Raw genomic sequence first — 14,387 nt, 5'->3', positions numbered from 1 at the left:
TCAGTGGTAGAGAATTGCATTAGCAGCGCAAAAGATCATGTGTTCGAACCCTGCTTACACCTTTTATGAGCTTTACGCATTTTACACGTTTACATGACCCATCACGTTATCATTTTATTAAGCAGAACTGCTGTGCATGTAAACGCACTCATTAATGTCTTGTGAAACTAATTGATCAGTTTTTGCAAGAAATTGAATGTTATTTACAACATTATTAGCTTTTAATACAGAGTCTCTGCCAAACATAAGCGAGATCTTCTTCAAAGTGGTGGAAACCATTGACTTGCATTATATGCATCACAGAGCACTAAAGTTTCTGCAAAATATCTTCTTTATTTGTTCTATGAAGAAATAATGTCACCAACATATTGGATGGCCCAAGGTGAGTAAACAAACAGCAAATATTCAATTTTGGGTAAACTATCCCTTTAACCAGGCACGAAACTATAAAGCATGTGGTCAGATTTTTTCAGTCCAGCCATTACCCATTTTGGTGATGTATTGATTTCTGTCCCATCATGATTGTTTGTTACAGTAAAAGTGAAATAAAATATGTTCTTATTGATTGGTTGCGTTTGTGTCGCATCTTGATGTATTTTTCTTTCAAGAATAAATTCCTGTCCACTGCATTATTTTACTGGTGAAGTATGTTGGTTAGCATTTCCATTTACCTGCCTTTCAGCAAATCTGTTCCCACCTCTGGGCAAACATCAGGTAATATTTATGAGGCAAAGTTTGATGGTAAAGTTTTATATTGTGTATTCAGCTCCTGCGTCTTATGGCATGTGTTATAACTGACTGGTAGCTATACTTTCTTTGGCAGCTACAGTAAAACTAGTTCTAGTTGTTTGCATTAGGACTGAAGATTTACAAGCACACATATACTTAACTCAACTCAAGTTTTTTTTCTTCAAAGTGCTGTCCAGACAATATTTCAACAATTCAAACATAAAAACAACAATAAAACAAACAATACAATAACAACAACAATACAATAATCGTAAAACATAGGAAACATAAAATAACAGCTATCAAACAGAGTTAAATGCTCGACTATAAAAATTGGTTTTAAGATTTGATTTAAAAATGAAAAGTGTTTGGGCTTGCCTTACATTTAGTGGCAAACTATTCCATAGTTTCGGGGGTGCCACCGCAATAGTTGCCTCAATTGGAAAAAAATGGATTTAATTACTAAATTAATCTGTTTGTTCAGTTTAAAATCACCATAAAATTTAACACCTAAATGTTTCACAGTAGGTCTTAAAAAACCCAAATCTAGATCGGGACACTCACAAGACCCACCAGGCCTAAACAATATAACTCCGGATTTCCCCTCATTAAATGGTACAAAATTTAACGCCATCCAGGTTTTAACATCCTCAAGACACTCAAGCAATGGTGTAATGGAGTATGTATCTTTAACGGCAGATAAAGCTTTGTATCAACTGCAAAATAATGAAACAATACATCATGTTTTCTAAAAAATAGATCCTAGTGGATGTTAATATAAAGAAAAGAGAATGGGACCAAGAATGGAACCTTGGGGGACTCCACATATACAGTAACATCTTAACAATTTCCTAAGCTTTAAAAACAGTGTGGTATAATACATTAAAACAAACATTAAAACTAGTGATGCACCGAAATGAAAATTCTTTGCAGAAACCGAAAACCGAAAAAAGCAAACCAAGGCCGAAAAACCGAAACCGAAACACAGAAAGAAATTATTATGCCAATTATTAGTACAATTGCATTTACGGCTTTCCCTGTGTACTAACTAGGGCTGTGTGACGGATAAAAAAAACTTACAGTTCGGATCACATTACAGTTTTTGAGGCACAGATCAGATTATTTTTCCAATCAGCAAAAAGCGGGTGGGAAAAATCTAATAAACAATAAAGAAATTGTAAACATTTATAAAAAAGAACAAAGTTGTACATTAATAAGGTCTGAAATTAGCATTACAGAAATCAAATTAAATGAATCATAACACAATAAATTAATATTATTATTTTTAGAGCTATTTGTCTCTTTGTCATGGGTTGTTTGATTAACATTAATGACACAGACTTCAGTAGGTTAATCTGACTGTAATCTATACATACATTTAAGACATAAACACATTTTTTTATTAGAAAAAGAATACTGTGGAGAGAATTTTGTTTATATGTGCCCTATCAATAAACAGAGAGATTTTATGTTTGCTTTTTTTTTTAAAGGCGTCTCTCTAGTATGTGCACTACCAAGTGCACTTAAACGCGCACGCTCAAACAGAGAAGGAGGGTGAATCTCAAACAGCGCAACAGTCGCTCCACATAAAAACGTTACGTTGTGTTTCATTGCTTTATTCGCCAAATGTACGTTAATGGATTACAGTATGAGACACATTAGCGCGACTCTCTCTAAAGTTTACACATCAAGACATGCTTAATCTTTGCAGACGCGTGCAAACGGCTCGACCCTGAGTGAAACCTGCTTGAGCACGAAGGGGAGGGGTGGGTGACGACTGGTCACCGTGAGTGAAACCCAAGCGCTAGCGCACAGATGGGAGGGGCGCGGTTGACATATTCGGCTGGATTTTTTATTTCGGCCCGAAACCGATAATGCCATTTTCGGCCGAAATTTTCGGCGACCGAAATTTCGGTGCACCCCTAATTAAAACATGTATATCTAAATAACAATTAATTGTGACTATGAAATCTGATTGGATAATCCAAGTTTGAAGCCGTTTAGTTTAGACATACACCTGTTAGCGTCATTTGTTCTGTTGCATGGCAACTCAATGTTTCGTTGCCTCTCTCACGTTTAAATAACATAAAGTTGCCTCTCCCATCAGCTGTACAGATACATTTACTATTGTATGAAGGATCAAGGCTTACATCCCTGCTAATTGCAGTTAAAAAAAGACCTTGCTAATTATGGATTATTTCTAATCATATATGAATAAGGCTATTTTGAGAAGTGTAGACAAAATATTTAAACCAAGGCAATTTTTGCTAAGCAGATTGAACTTTCTTTGACACATTTGTCTGTTTGTTATAACCTTTACAACATCACATTTAGTGATGTGAAAGGACAGGGGACAGCAGAGGTGTTTGATAGGAGAAACTCACTTGAAGAGCTCTTGTCTTGAGATGGCTCTGTTGGTGAGAGGGTCGATTGCATAAACCATCAGGTCAGATTTGGAGTAATCTTCCTGCTCATAACCATCACCGAAACGCCGAGGTCCAATAGATTCTACAACAACTTTTGCTCCTGGAATCTGATCCTGTACATAGCGCTCCAAAATCCTGCATTGAAATACAGAGAGACAGCAAAAATGAATTTAGACCTACTGCGCTTAAGACAATGTTTTATTAACTCAATTTCAATTCAATAAAACTTTATATTTTACAGTGGCAGATTCACAGCGCCATAACAACTACCACAAAATCATTTCAGTTTGGGAAGAAAATTAGATGCAAACAATTCAATTCACACTTTTATAGAAACAAACATTTAAACTTTTGGTAGTGCTTTATTTTACGGTGTCCATGATACAGAGTACTTACATAATTAAGTACTTAGTAATAAATTGTTATAACATGAAACAAAATGTACTTAATTTGTAACTAATAATATGTACTTAATATGACATATGCAAAAGCTCTTTTAGAGCTCTTTGAAGCTGCATTGAAACTGTAAACTGTTGAGGTCCATTTCTGGCTGGACTCCCAGTCTGCACAACCAAACCCCCACAGATGATCCAGAATGCTGTGGCAAGAGTGGTCTTCAATGAGCCAAAGAGGGAGCACATCACTCTTTTTCAGGTTTCACTCGCTTCCTATAGCAGCTTGCATCAAATTCAGCACTCCCTTACGCTCACTCGCTTATACAGACTTATGAACCCTTTAGATCCCCTGCCCTCTGCCAACGAGCGATGGCTTGTGGTGCCATCCCAGAAGGGGGGGGGGGGTCATTATTGCGTACCTTCTCTGGATCTGTTCCACATCTGTGGAATGATTAACAGAAAATGTGCAATATGCATCAAATCAAAATTAGACAGGTGCATAAATTTGGGCACCCTTGACATTTGGTTGATTTGAATACCTGTAACTACTTAGCACTGATGAATTGGAACACACAGTTGGTTTGGTGAACTCATTAAGCCTTGAACTTCGTAGACAGGTGCATAAAATCATGAGAAAAGGTATTTAAGGTGGCCAATTTCAAGTAGTTGTTCTCTTTACTCTCCTCTAAAGAGTGGCAACATGGAAGCATCAAAACAACTCTCAAATGACCTGAAAACAAAGATTGTTCAACATCATGGTTTAGGGAAAGGCTACAAAAAGTTATTGCAGAAATATAAGCTGTCATTGTCCATTGTGAGGAACATAGTAAGGAAATGGAAGACTACAGGCACAGTTCTTGTTGAGGCCAAAAGTGGCAGGCCACGTAATATGTTGGAGAGACAAAGGCGAAGGATGGTGAAAACGGTCAAAACCATCACCAAAGACAATTTAGCATACTTTCATGCGAAAGAAGCCTTTTCTGCACACATGCCACAAATGGAGTCGCTTGAAGTATGTAAAGCACATTTGGACAAGCCAGCTTCATTTTGGAATAAGGTGATGTAGACTGATGAACCAAAGATTTGTCATAACAAGGGGTGTTATGCATGGTGGCAAAAGAACACAGCGTTTCAAGAAAAACACTTGCCACCCACAGTAAAATTTGGTGGAGGTTCCATCATGCTGTGGGGCTGTGTGGCCAGTGCCGTTACTAGGAATCTGGTTAAAGTTGAGGGTCGCCTGGATTCTACTCAATATCAGCAGATTCTTGAGAATAATGTTGAGAAATCAGTAACAAAGTTGAAATTACGGCGGGGCTGGATATTTCAACAAGACAACGACCCAAACCACTGCTTAAAATCTACTCAGGCTTTATGCAGAGGAACAAGTGGCCATCCCAGTCCCCAGACCTGAATATCATTCAAGATACGTTGGGTGATTTTAAGCAGGTTGTCTATGCTCGGCAACCATCAAACCTAACTGAACTGGAGATGTTTTGTAAGGAGGAATTGTCCAAAATAAATTCATCCAGAATCCAGGCATTCATTACAGGCTATAGAGGGGTTGCAAGTTTACAAACATCGCAGGGTGCGCGCGCATCCAGGAGGCAGAAAGCCCGATTGGTGAGCTGATCCGCTACTGCAACAACCTTAATTATTGAAGCGTTCTTTATTGTTTGTATATAAATAAGACTTGATTTTAGTTGGATCTGTTTTTCTGTCTTTATTTTTGCAGTGTTACTGTGATACATGTATGAATTAGAATGTTATAATTATTATGCTAGTAATGTAATAGTCGCATCTACTGGTATGTTAACATCAGGCACCCAGCACTGACTCTGTTGGTACTATTTTCCACGCAACAACTCCTTGGCATTTTGACTTACAGACACCGCTACTAGCATACAACACAATGCACTTCTCGTCTTTCTGCCTCTCGGTTGCGCGCGCAACCAGTTAGTGACGTCGCCGTGCAACCCGTCTATAGAAAGCGTCTAAAGGAGGCTCTACTAAATATTGATGTGATTTTTCTGTTGAGGTGCCCAAATTTATGCACCTGTCTAATTTTGTTTTGATGCATATTGCATATTATCTGTTAATCCAATAAACCTTATTTCATTACTGAAATATTACTGTGTCCTTCAGTTATTTGCTAGATCAAAATGAAATTGCTGATCCAAACTAGAGGTCTACACAGAAGACCCGAGACCCAAAGACCCGGGACCCAACCCGAGACCCGTACGGGTTCGGGTCTATATTTAAAATGATCAGCCGGGTCCGGGTCGGGTCTCAATCTATTACTTCGGGTCCCGGGTCTGTTTAACATTGTGGGTAATACCCGAGTCGATCGGACTCGGAGAAAACACACTGACATTTTAATACATTTTTTCAAAAACAGCAACAAAAACTTAGATGAAATGTCGCATACATTTTTTCTATGACGCTAAAATTGCGTTAAAAAGTTTATATTTGGTTGCTCCAACCAGGCAGCTAACGCGCATGCGCTCTTGTAATGTTTCTCTGGCTACCAGCTTCTGCAGTGAGACGCAATGGCTTTACCTTTGACAATTGGCTCTTTTATTTAGAAGGCGGGACCTATTCCGCCGTACCGCGCATTTTGCACTGACTTCTCTCATGTTTATAATAATATTATAAATTGACAATCTTGCTGTTATATCTAAAGTTTTCGCGATCTGCTCAAAGAGCACAGAGATGATAGCAAAAAAGTAAAGCTAACGAAAGCAGCCATGGCACTGAACGAGCAATCGTTATTATAATCCAAATGGGCAAACATTATTAGGCAAGTTGACCCGATAACGTTACACAACAAATGACTGTAAAGTGGACTTTTAAAGCTGGAATAAGCATTAAACATTTCAATCGTCAAGAGAGGAATAACATGATGGAACTTTCTTGGAAACAAGGATTGTGCATCACACAGTCAGGTACAAGGAGGGAGAAGACTAACTTCTATGGGTAAGACAAAAAGTTTAATTTTCGCTACTTGTTTATTGACTTATTATAACATTTAGATAAAGAATATTTGCCGGTCGGGTCTGTGTCTTCCCGGACGGGTTCGGATCCAGATTTTAAATAATAGACGGGTCCGCGTCGGATCCGGGTCCAGCTTTTAAATAATAGACGGGTCCTGGTCGGTTCAGTGTAGCACATTTACGGGTCTGATCGGGCTCGGGTAGGAATTTTTGGACCCGTGTAGACCTCTAATCCAAAAACCCAAATATTTATAAATGAAAATCATGGAAATTGTCAGGGGTGCCCAAACTTTTTCATACGACTGTATGTATTGCTGTTCTTGTGTTTTCCTAATTCAGGGGTGGGCATTTCTGGTCCTGAGGGGCCACTTTCCTGCAAAGTTTAGCTCCAACCCTAATCAAACACACCTGAAAATCCCAATCAAAGGCTTCAGTATGACTTGGAAATGGCATTCATCTGTTTTGATTAGAGTTTGCCCACCCCTAAGCTAAACTTTGGAGGACAGTGGCCCTCCAGGACCAGGAATGCCCACCCCTGTCCGAACTGGTTCTATTGTTACCTCATTTGTAGGTCACTTTGGACAAAAAACGTCTGCTAAATGACTAAATGTAAATTCTTCTTGACTGAACAAAGAAAGACATCAACATCTTGGATGACATGGGGGTGGGTAAATTGTCTGGATTTTTTGTTATGAAATTGGAGTAATCCTTTAAGTACATTTTGTTCAATGTTATTACAACATCTATTACTAAGTACTTCACTAGGTAAGTACTCTATATTATGGACACAGAAAATAAAGCGTTACCAAACTTTGAAACTAAACAATAACAATATAAACCTGCATTTGGGTTTTTTGCTCACACAAAGCTTTAATGAACTTTTAAAAGACAAACAGCAGAACATGTCATATAGATCACTTTCATGATACTCTATATATCGCTCCTTTTGTTATGTTGGAGGAGGGAAGCAGTTCATTTTAAATCTACACTGTAAGAGTTTGTTTCTGTAAGAGTTTGTCATTTGGATTAACTTCTGAGTCAAACTGAAAGTCAAAGCCATTAATCATAAACATACATCAGAGAAAAAAAATTGACAATCAACTTCCACGAGATCTCAAAGATCCACAACAAGCTGTAATTGCTATAATCACCAGAGAAACAAAACTGAAACAGAGTAACAATTACATCAGCTGAATTACAGAGAGAGAGAGAGAGAGAGAGAGACATTAGATATGTTTGGTAGAGCACATGAAAGAGGTTTTGAGCGCAGGTACACAGAGGACAAATGCAAAGGCAGGGCTGAAATGAGGTGTGTAAGACAGCGCCGGTGTCCCTGTCTCCCGCCGGGTGTCTTTATAACCTCGCAGCTCCATCTGTGAGGCGACAGCCGTCTTCAGCCAATTACCCGCAGCGCTTCAGATATTCCCCTGACACTGCCGCTGAGGTGAAATAACAACGCATAGGAAAAGAACAGAGAGCAGAATGATGACTCCACTTGCAGGAGGAGAGGAGCGGGGAACACGTTTGCCGAAAACAGCCGCACGAGTGGATTAGGAGTTTTATCAACTGAGACAGAAAATCTGTGTGTGTGTGTGTGCACACTGGGAATATTAAGATGTGTGTGTTTATGTCTCAATATCGTCATTCACAGGCTGTGTAATTTCTCGACACTTTCCTTTCTACAAGTCCCAGGTTACACAGAATACCTTGCACTCTCTCATGGGTTTACTGTGACACTAAACCTTCAGAGTTCTTAGTTCACCCAAAATAACATTCTGTTTTGATTTGCTCAACTTCTTCTGAAGAATATTTACACTTTTCTGGCACAGTGCAAAGGATTGTGGTGGATGCCATAGAGCAGTGTTTCTTAAACAGGGGACTGGAGAACACAGGTGGGTCTCAACAGCAGAGGTGGAAAGAGTAATAAAATATTGAACTCAAGTAAAAGTAAAGTTACTTTAATAATAATTTACTTAAGTAAAAGTAAAGTTACTGGTCTAAAAATCTACTCAAGTAAAAGTAAATGTAAGTCATTTTAACTTTACTCAGAGTAAAAGTTACTTTTTTTACAGCGGGGAGAGGTGGAGGATTCTAGTATAGTTCAAAAACGATAAGGGAATATAAATCTCAAACTAGTTGTTTTTATTTGTAGGAACATCTTTACAATTAAAGTGCAATAACAAAAAGTTAATAAAATAAAAAGCTTTTTTAAACTAAGAAACATTTATGGAAATGTTTCATGATTTTTACATGTGAGTTATGCACTTTTGAAGGTGGTCAGCAGCTAGTAAATACAATCACTATAGTAAGGTTGTAATTGATGTATTGCTGGTAACACATTATTTTATTAAAGTATATATAGTTTAAATGAGCATATAATGAGATGAGTGCCATGGCTATATACATTTGACAGGTTTATTATCTTCTTACTTCCCTGACCTGGGTACCTGATGACTCTCTCTCTCTCTCTCTCTTGCGCATTCTCGAGGACGTTCTTAGGTTGTGTTTGACTTGACAAAAGCTGCTAGACCTCGAAAGATAATGCGCATGGTAAAAGATAATGCGCATGGTAAAAGATAATGCGCATGATATTAAAAACGCGTCGTGCAAATGAGCGGTAAAAACCCGGTCGGCAATTTCGTATTCAAGAGTGAATCCTACCTTTCATAGGAATGAAACACTTGCTTCGCGTCAGTGGAAAGTGGTCGCTTAAATATGGCCAGGGGTTTCTTTCATAAGATTTGAACTGAGGCGGGTCTGCATTAGCGCGCGACTGTCTCGTCCGTCTCCATGGTTCTTTTTGCGCACCCCCCCCCCAACAATCATCCGTTGCGCGTCTTTATCACCTTGCTTTTTTATATTTTTTTTACTCAGTAACGGATATGATTTAAAATGTAGCGAAGTACAATACTTTAAACAAAACATACTTAAGTAACAGTAAAAGTACAAATTTTTAAAAACTACTCAAAAAAGTAAAAGTACACAAAAAAACGACTCAATTACAGTAACGTGAGTAAATGTAATTCGTTACTTTCCACCTCTGCTCAACAGCTTTCCAAGGGTGCCTCAAGATGATCTAGGGCCCTATCATACACCCAGCGCAATGTGCGTTTCAAGTGTGTTTGCAAGTTTCAGCTCTACGCATGTCCAGCATCATGTTGTGCAAATAGCAAGTGCGTTTGCACCCATTTGTGTGCCCATGGGCGTGTTGGCTTGAAAATGAGGTGTGTTTAGGTGCATTGTTGGCACGTTGGTATTTTGAGGCAACTAAAATAGACTACACCACTGACCAACTAAAACCTGTTCTAAAGTCAAGGGTGCGCATTAGTAATATGCGCCTATAAATGGGACGCAGGGGCGCCGCTAGCAATTTTGGGCCCTATGAAAGAATAGGGGGTCAGGCCCCCACCATACCTATTTCGCACCAAACATACAATCCAACCTACTGTAGCTATTTAAAATCTTTGTCTGTATTTTAATAATACAGAACTATTTATTTTGCTATTGTTATGACCACAATTATCAGTATTTATAGACACCTAAAATGTCTGCAGCTAAGATAATTTATTGTGCAATGTAAATTTAATTGAAAAATACAGTACATTAATCGAATATTCAGAGAAAATGCAACGTTCTTAAAGATTAAAGATAAATGTGACCATGCCTGTGAAAACCCAGCTGAAGTATTTATTTGTGATTTACTGTTTTCCACATAAATTCATCCTACATAATGTAAAGAACATTTTGTGAAAATAAAAACTTGATATCTTTAATATTGACTGAGTAATGTCATGTCAGCGATTGAAATTAATGCTTAATGCTTAATGCTTGAAATTAAACTGTGATGCTTTTTATTTCACAATAAGATTTGAGACTTTAGTCTGATTTTCACAGGCAGTCTCGGTGACACTGTATACTTGAGCTGTTACACACACAACATTGTAACATTTAAAAATGGCGAACAACAACAATCCATCTTTTCTATGTACATTCTGCCTCAAATAAGACTGGGTCAAAAATGCTTGACCAAAGCCTGTATTATAATTATTAGCATTATTTTTAAGGTAAAGAACAAGTTTCACACACCAGCAGCTTCAGTAAAGCAAAAATAACGACAGATCATTGAAACTGTGAACTTGAGAAAACAGCTATACTGCTATTAAATGATTCTTCAGATTGATTTTTTAATCAACGGGACTCTAAAATGAAATGAATGACAACTATAGCAGATTATGACAGATTTCCATTGATTTCTTAAGCCTGTTGCAAGGTGAGAAGCTTTAATATACATAACTGGACTAGTTTAGGCTTAGATTCATTTCTGTTTTATCACAATCAACTCGATTGACGAATGCATAAAAATCCTTCTTTGGCATATTGCGTTACAAAACATTGAAGTGTGTAACCGATCGCATTTCTAGTTTATGTTAATTAGCTTATACGGGCTAAGTTAATTAAAACAGCTTATAAGGGCTGACTTCGCGTTAGAGTCATAACATAAAACAGGGAACGTAAATCACCTTGTTTATTTTTTAACTGAGGTGAAAAGAGCGAAGACTTTACAGTGGAAAGAAAACTGCATTGTATTGCTCCAGCGTCACATTGTGTAAACTGCATTTATAGTAAGGATGCGCACATATTCAGATATCATAGCAAATAGCAGTAAATACACACACCTTGCTCTCTTGTGAAGTTCACGCGCACTGTGAGACCGTGGATTGAAGAAGGCGCTAACACGCAGAGTAAAGACGGGGGCGGAGCTAAGAGGGCTCAGCTCAAGGGGGTTGCGTTTGCGGCGCAGTCCTTGGCTGGGGCCCTCAAAAGTTCATGGGCCCTTGGAATCGTCCTAACTTTTCCCCCCTTTACGGCGCCCCTGATGGGACGACAACACGGGTTTGCTTATTACACACACGGATGCGCAGCAGCACACACAATTTTTGAATAGGAATAATTTAAGGATAAAAATGTAGAAGATTATTTTTAGCCCTATTTGGACGGGATTAGTTTTACAGGGGGACCTCTGAGAAAATCGTGCTTCTCAGATGTAATCTGTGTTTTTAATCAAGTCCGAATCGGCCATGTCTGCGTTTTTCTCTGATGACCTCCGTAAGAATTTCAGAGCAATTTACCTACTGTTTTTCGCCGAACTCAGAGGTCCTCTGAGAAATTTAATCCCGTCCGGATGCAAATGTCTGTGTTTGCCCGCAATATCTTTTGAAAACGCGGTTCATTTCGTGTTTTGGCCAACGTGATCTGCCGTAATGTCTTACTTATGCGCGTATATTGTATGTCCTGAGTCCCATTCATTCAGATATGAATGTTTTTTTTTTGCATTTGGCAAAATAAAATATTTAAATCAAGACGAGCTGAATATCAAACACTGTTAAGACTTGCCACTGTAATATCAGTAACGTTATAAGAAACTCCGTTCAAAGTTGTTAAACTCCGGAATGGTAATGTTAATTAATAGAATACATTTTTAGTAATCATTATTTCTTCATTTCTTTGTGTTTATTATAAACAGACAGTTATATTAAACAAGTAGACTAATGTTACTTTAGTAGGATTTGTATATTTTATTTTTATTTGTTAAAATTAAATTAATAAATTACATGTTCAGTCATAATTTTACATTTTAAAGCAAAATATTAAACATAACAAAAACGCGTATACAGAGCACGTGCTACTGCAACGCCCAAATGCTTGAAACAGACACTCCCATCTCTGGAATAGCCTTCATCATTTTAATCCCGTCCGAATCGGTTCATAAAATCACAGACGTCCTGGGGGACACGCTGAAACTCAAACGTCGTTTGGAAAACTAATCCCGTCCGAATAGTGCTATTGTGTCTCTTGGACATAAGTACTATTTCGACAGGATTAGTTTTACATTGGGAGGTGGCTTCTCAGTGATTTTAGTCCTATCCAAATGCTCGTCAGTAATCATTATGGCAATGTCACTAAAGATTCGGCGACTTTTACCTTCTGTAAAAAGGTCTGGAGAAATTACCTCAGGTAATACTAATCCAGTGCGAATAGACCAGCTCTAAATATACACGTAAATTTTGTCATTTCCTATTAATTTGCGGGTTTCTTTCAAATATAAAAGCGCTTAAAGAAACATTTACTTGCATTCTAGGCGGAAAAACAAGTCAGTGGCAATCAGTTCCTGAATACCGACACAAACTTTAAAAAAAAAAGTCAGATTCACTTCTCAGAGGCACGGAGCTGTTTCTGAACTGACATTATCCCCAAACTGAAATTAAACACAGTGTTTCGAGTTTTCCTCATCTGTGTCATGTTGTTTGCACATGAAGCAGGAAGCAGGGTAATTGTGCACGTGACGACGAGAGAGAGGTCACGTGCTGCGGAATCGAGTTACCCCTCCCACTTCTGAATGTTTTACTGAGATTTTTAATCCCGTTCAAATTGACCATTAATATTACAGACCTGTGGAAAATTACATTACGCCATCTACCCCCGTCAAACTAATCCCATCTGAATAGGGATTTAAATAAACAAAGATAACAGAACTTTAGACATGCATGCTAATGCGCTTGGCAGTTATAGCTTGGCGGTTGTAGCTTTGCAGCGTCTCATCATCCTCCACATAGACTCTCCACCAATTCTCGGGAATCTTTTCTTCTTTTTGTTTTATTGGCGTGTGTCGTTTGAGTGATGTGTTACAGATATTCTGCCGCCTGCTTTATTGTGAATGTAGCAAACATATCAAATACGGTAAGTGGGATTTTTTATAGAAAGATTAAAAATAAGGGAAAAATGCGGAAAATTGTTTCAACAGGATTTTCCCGGGAAAAACGGGAGGGTTGACAGGTATGCTCTCCACATGTTTGTAAATTCTTTATCTCGTGTTTGTCACAAATAAAGTTTTTTTTGCATATTTTTAAATGATTCTTATAAAAACTTTTTGAGATTACAGTGATCAAGTATCAGATTTTATCAGCCATTAAAACTGCTTATTTTACTTATTACTCCATTACTAAAATAACGACTTTTAAAGAGAACCAAAGCTTTAACTACACAAATAACAATTTAATTACACAAATAATTACACAAATAAATAAAACTAAATGCATTTTTTTTAACATCAATCTTAAACTGCTGGTCTTCTTCCTTTGCTTACAGTTTTCCGCTTACAAACTCTGTCATGTAAATAGGGAATCTGCCTTAGTGTGAGCGCAACTGGCTTTTATAGGGAATAGGAGATGAGACTCTCATTGGATTATTGCACGTTACGCCCAAAACACACCCATTACTCATTACGAGAATAGAAGCAACCCTTTCAGACTGCCAGGCGCAAAGAAAAATTTTTCTGTCATTAAACTAGCAAAAGTGGATTTGGACACACCTTAAATGCACTTGTGCTGTACGCTTTAGACCATGCGCTTAGATTCTTAAAATAGGGCCCACAAAGTTATTTAAAAATATTATATACAAAGATATGTCTTTTTGTTTGGTTATTTTTGTAACAAATTTACATTGTCTAGTCCTGCCAAGCTCTAGTATATTTAATTTGGTAAAAATTTAGAAAGCGTGGGGGCTTCGAATATTGTTGTGGACAATAGGGGGGCCCTGAAAAAGGTTGAAAACCACAACAATATCATAAAACAAACCTTGTGCACTTTAATCTGAGATTTTTGAAGCCATATGACAGCTTTGTCATATGATTAGGGCTTTTGAATGCAAATTTTGACTATACACACCTGCGATTTATCAGTAAATAGCTTAATTTCAGTTAAAGTAGCATAAACATCAATTTAAACTTCTCTTGTAAAAAGACAAAAAGTCATGTGGGTTGCAGTGATGTGTGAGTAAATAAAAAA

At 37.8% G+C, this 14,387-nt stretch overlaps 1 protein-coding gene across 3 annotated transcripts in view; it reads right to left on the bottom strand.

Annotated features, from left to right (window-relative positions):
* pcdh15b (protocadherin-related 15b) overlaps positions 1 to 14,387 on the bottom strand; it is a 297,173-nt gene that overhangs the window by 24,152 nt on the left and 258,634 nt on the right. For all 3 annotated transcript variants that reach the window (XM_055175304.2, XM_073866716.1, XM_073866717.1), the window contains exon 30: positions 3,114 to 3,290. In XM_055175304.2, the coding sequence (XP_055031279.2) occupies positions 3,114 to 3,290 (177 nt within the window). The remainder of the gene's footprint in view (positions 1 to 3,113; positions 3,291 to 14,387) is intronic.

This window comes from Misgurnus anguillicaudatus, chromosome 4 (genome assembly GCF_027580225.2).
Source record: "Misgurnus anguillicaudatus chromosome 4, ASM2758022v2, whole genome shotgun sequence".
NCBI classification, from domain to species: Eukaryota; Metazoa; Chordata; class Actinopteri; order Cypriniformes; family Cobitidae; genus Misgurnus; species Misgurnus anguillicaudatus.
Note: the sequence above shows the minus strand (reverse complement) of the source record. Positions and strands in the feature narration are given on the sequence as shown.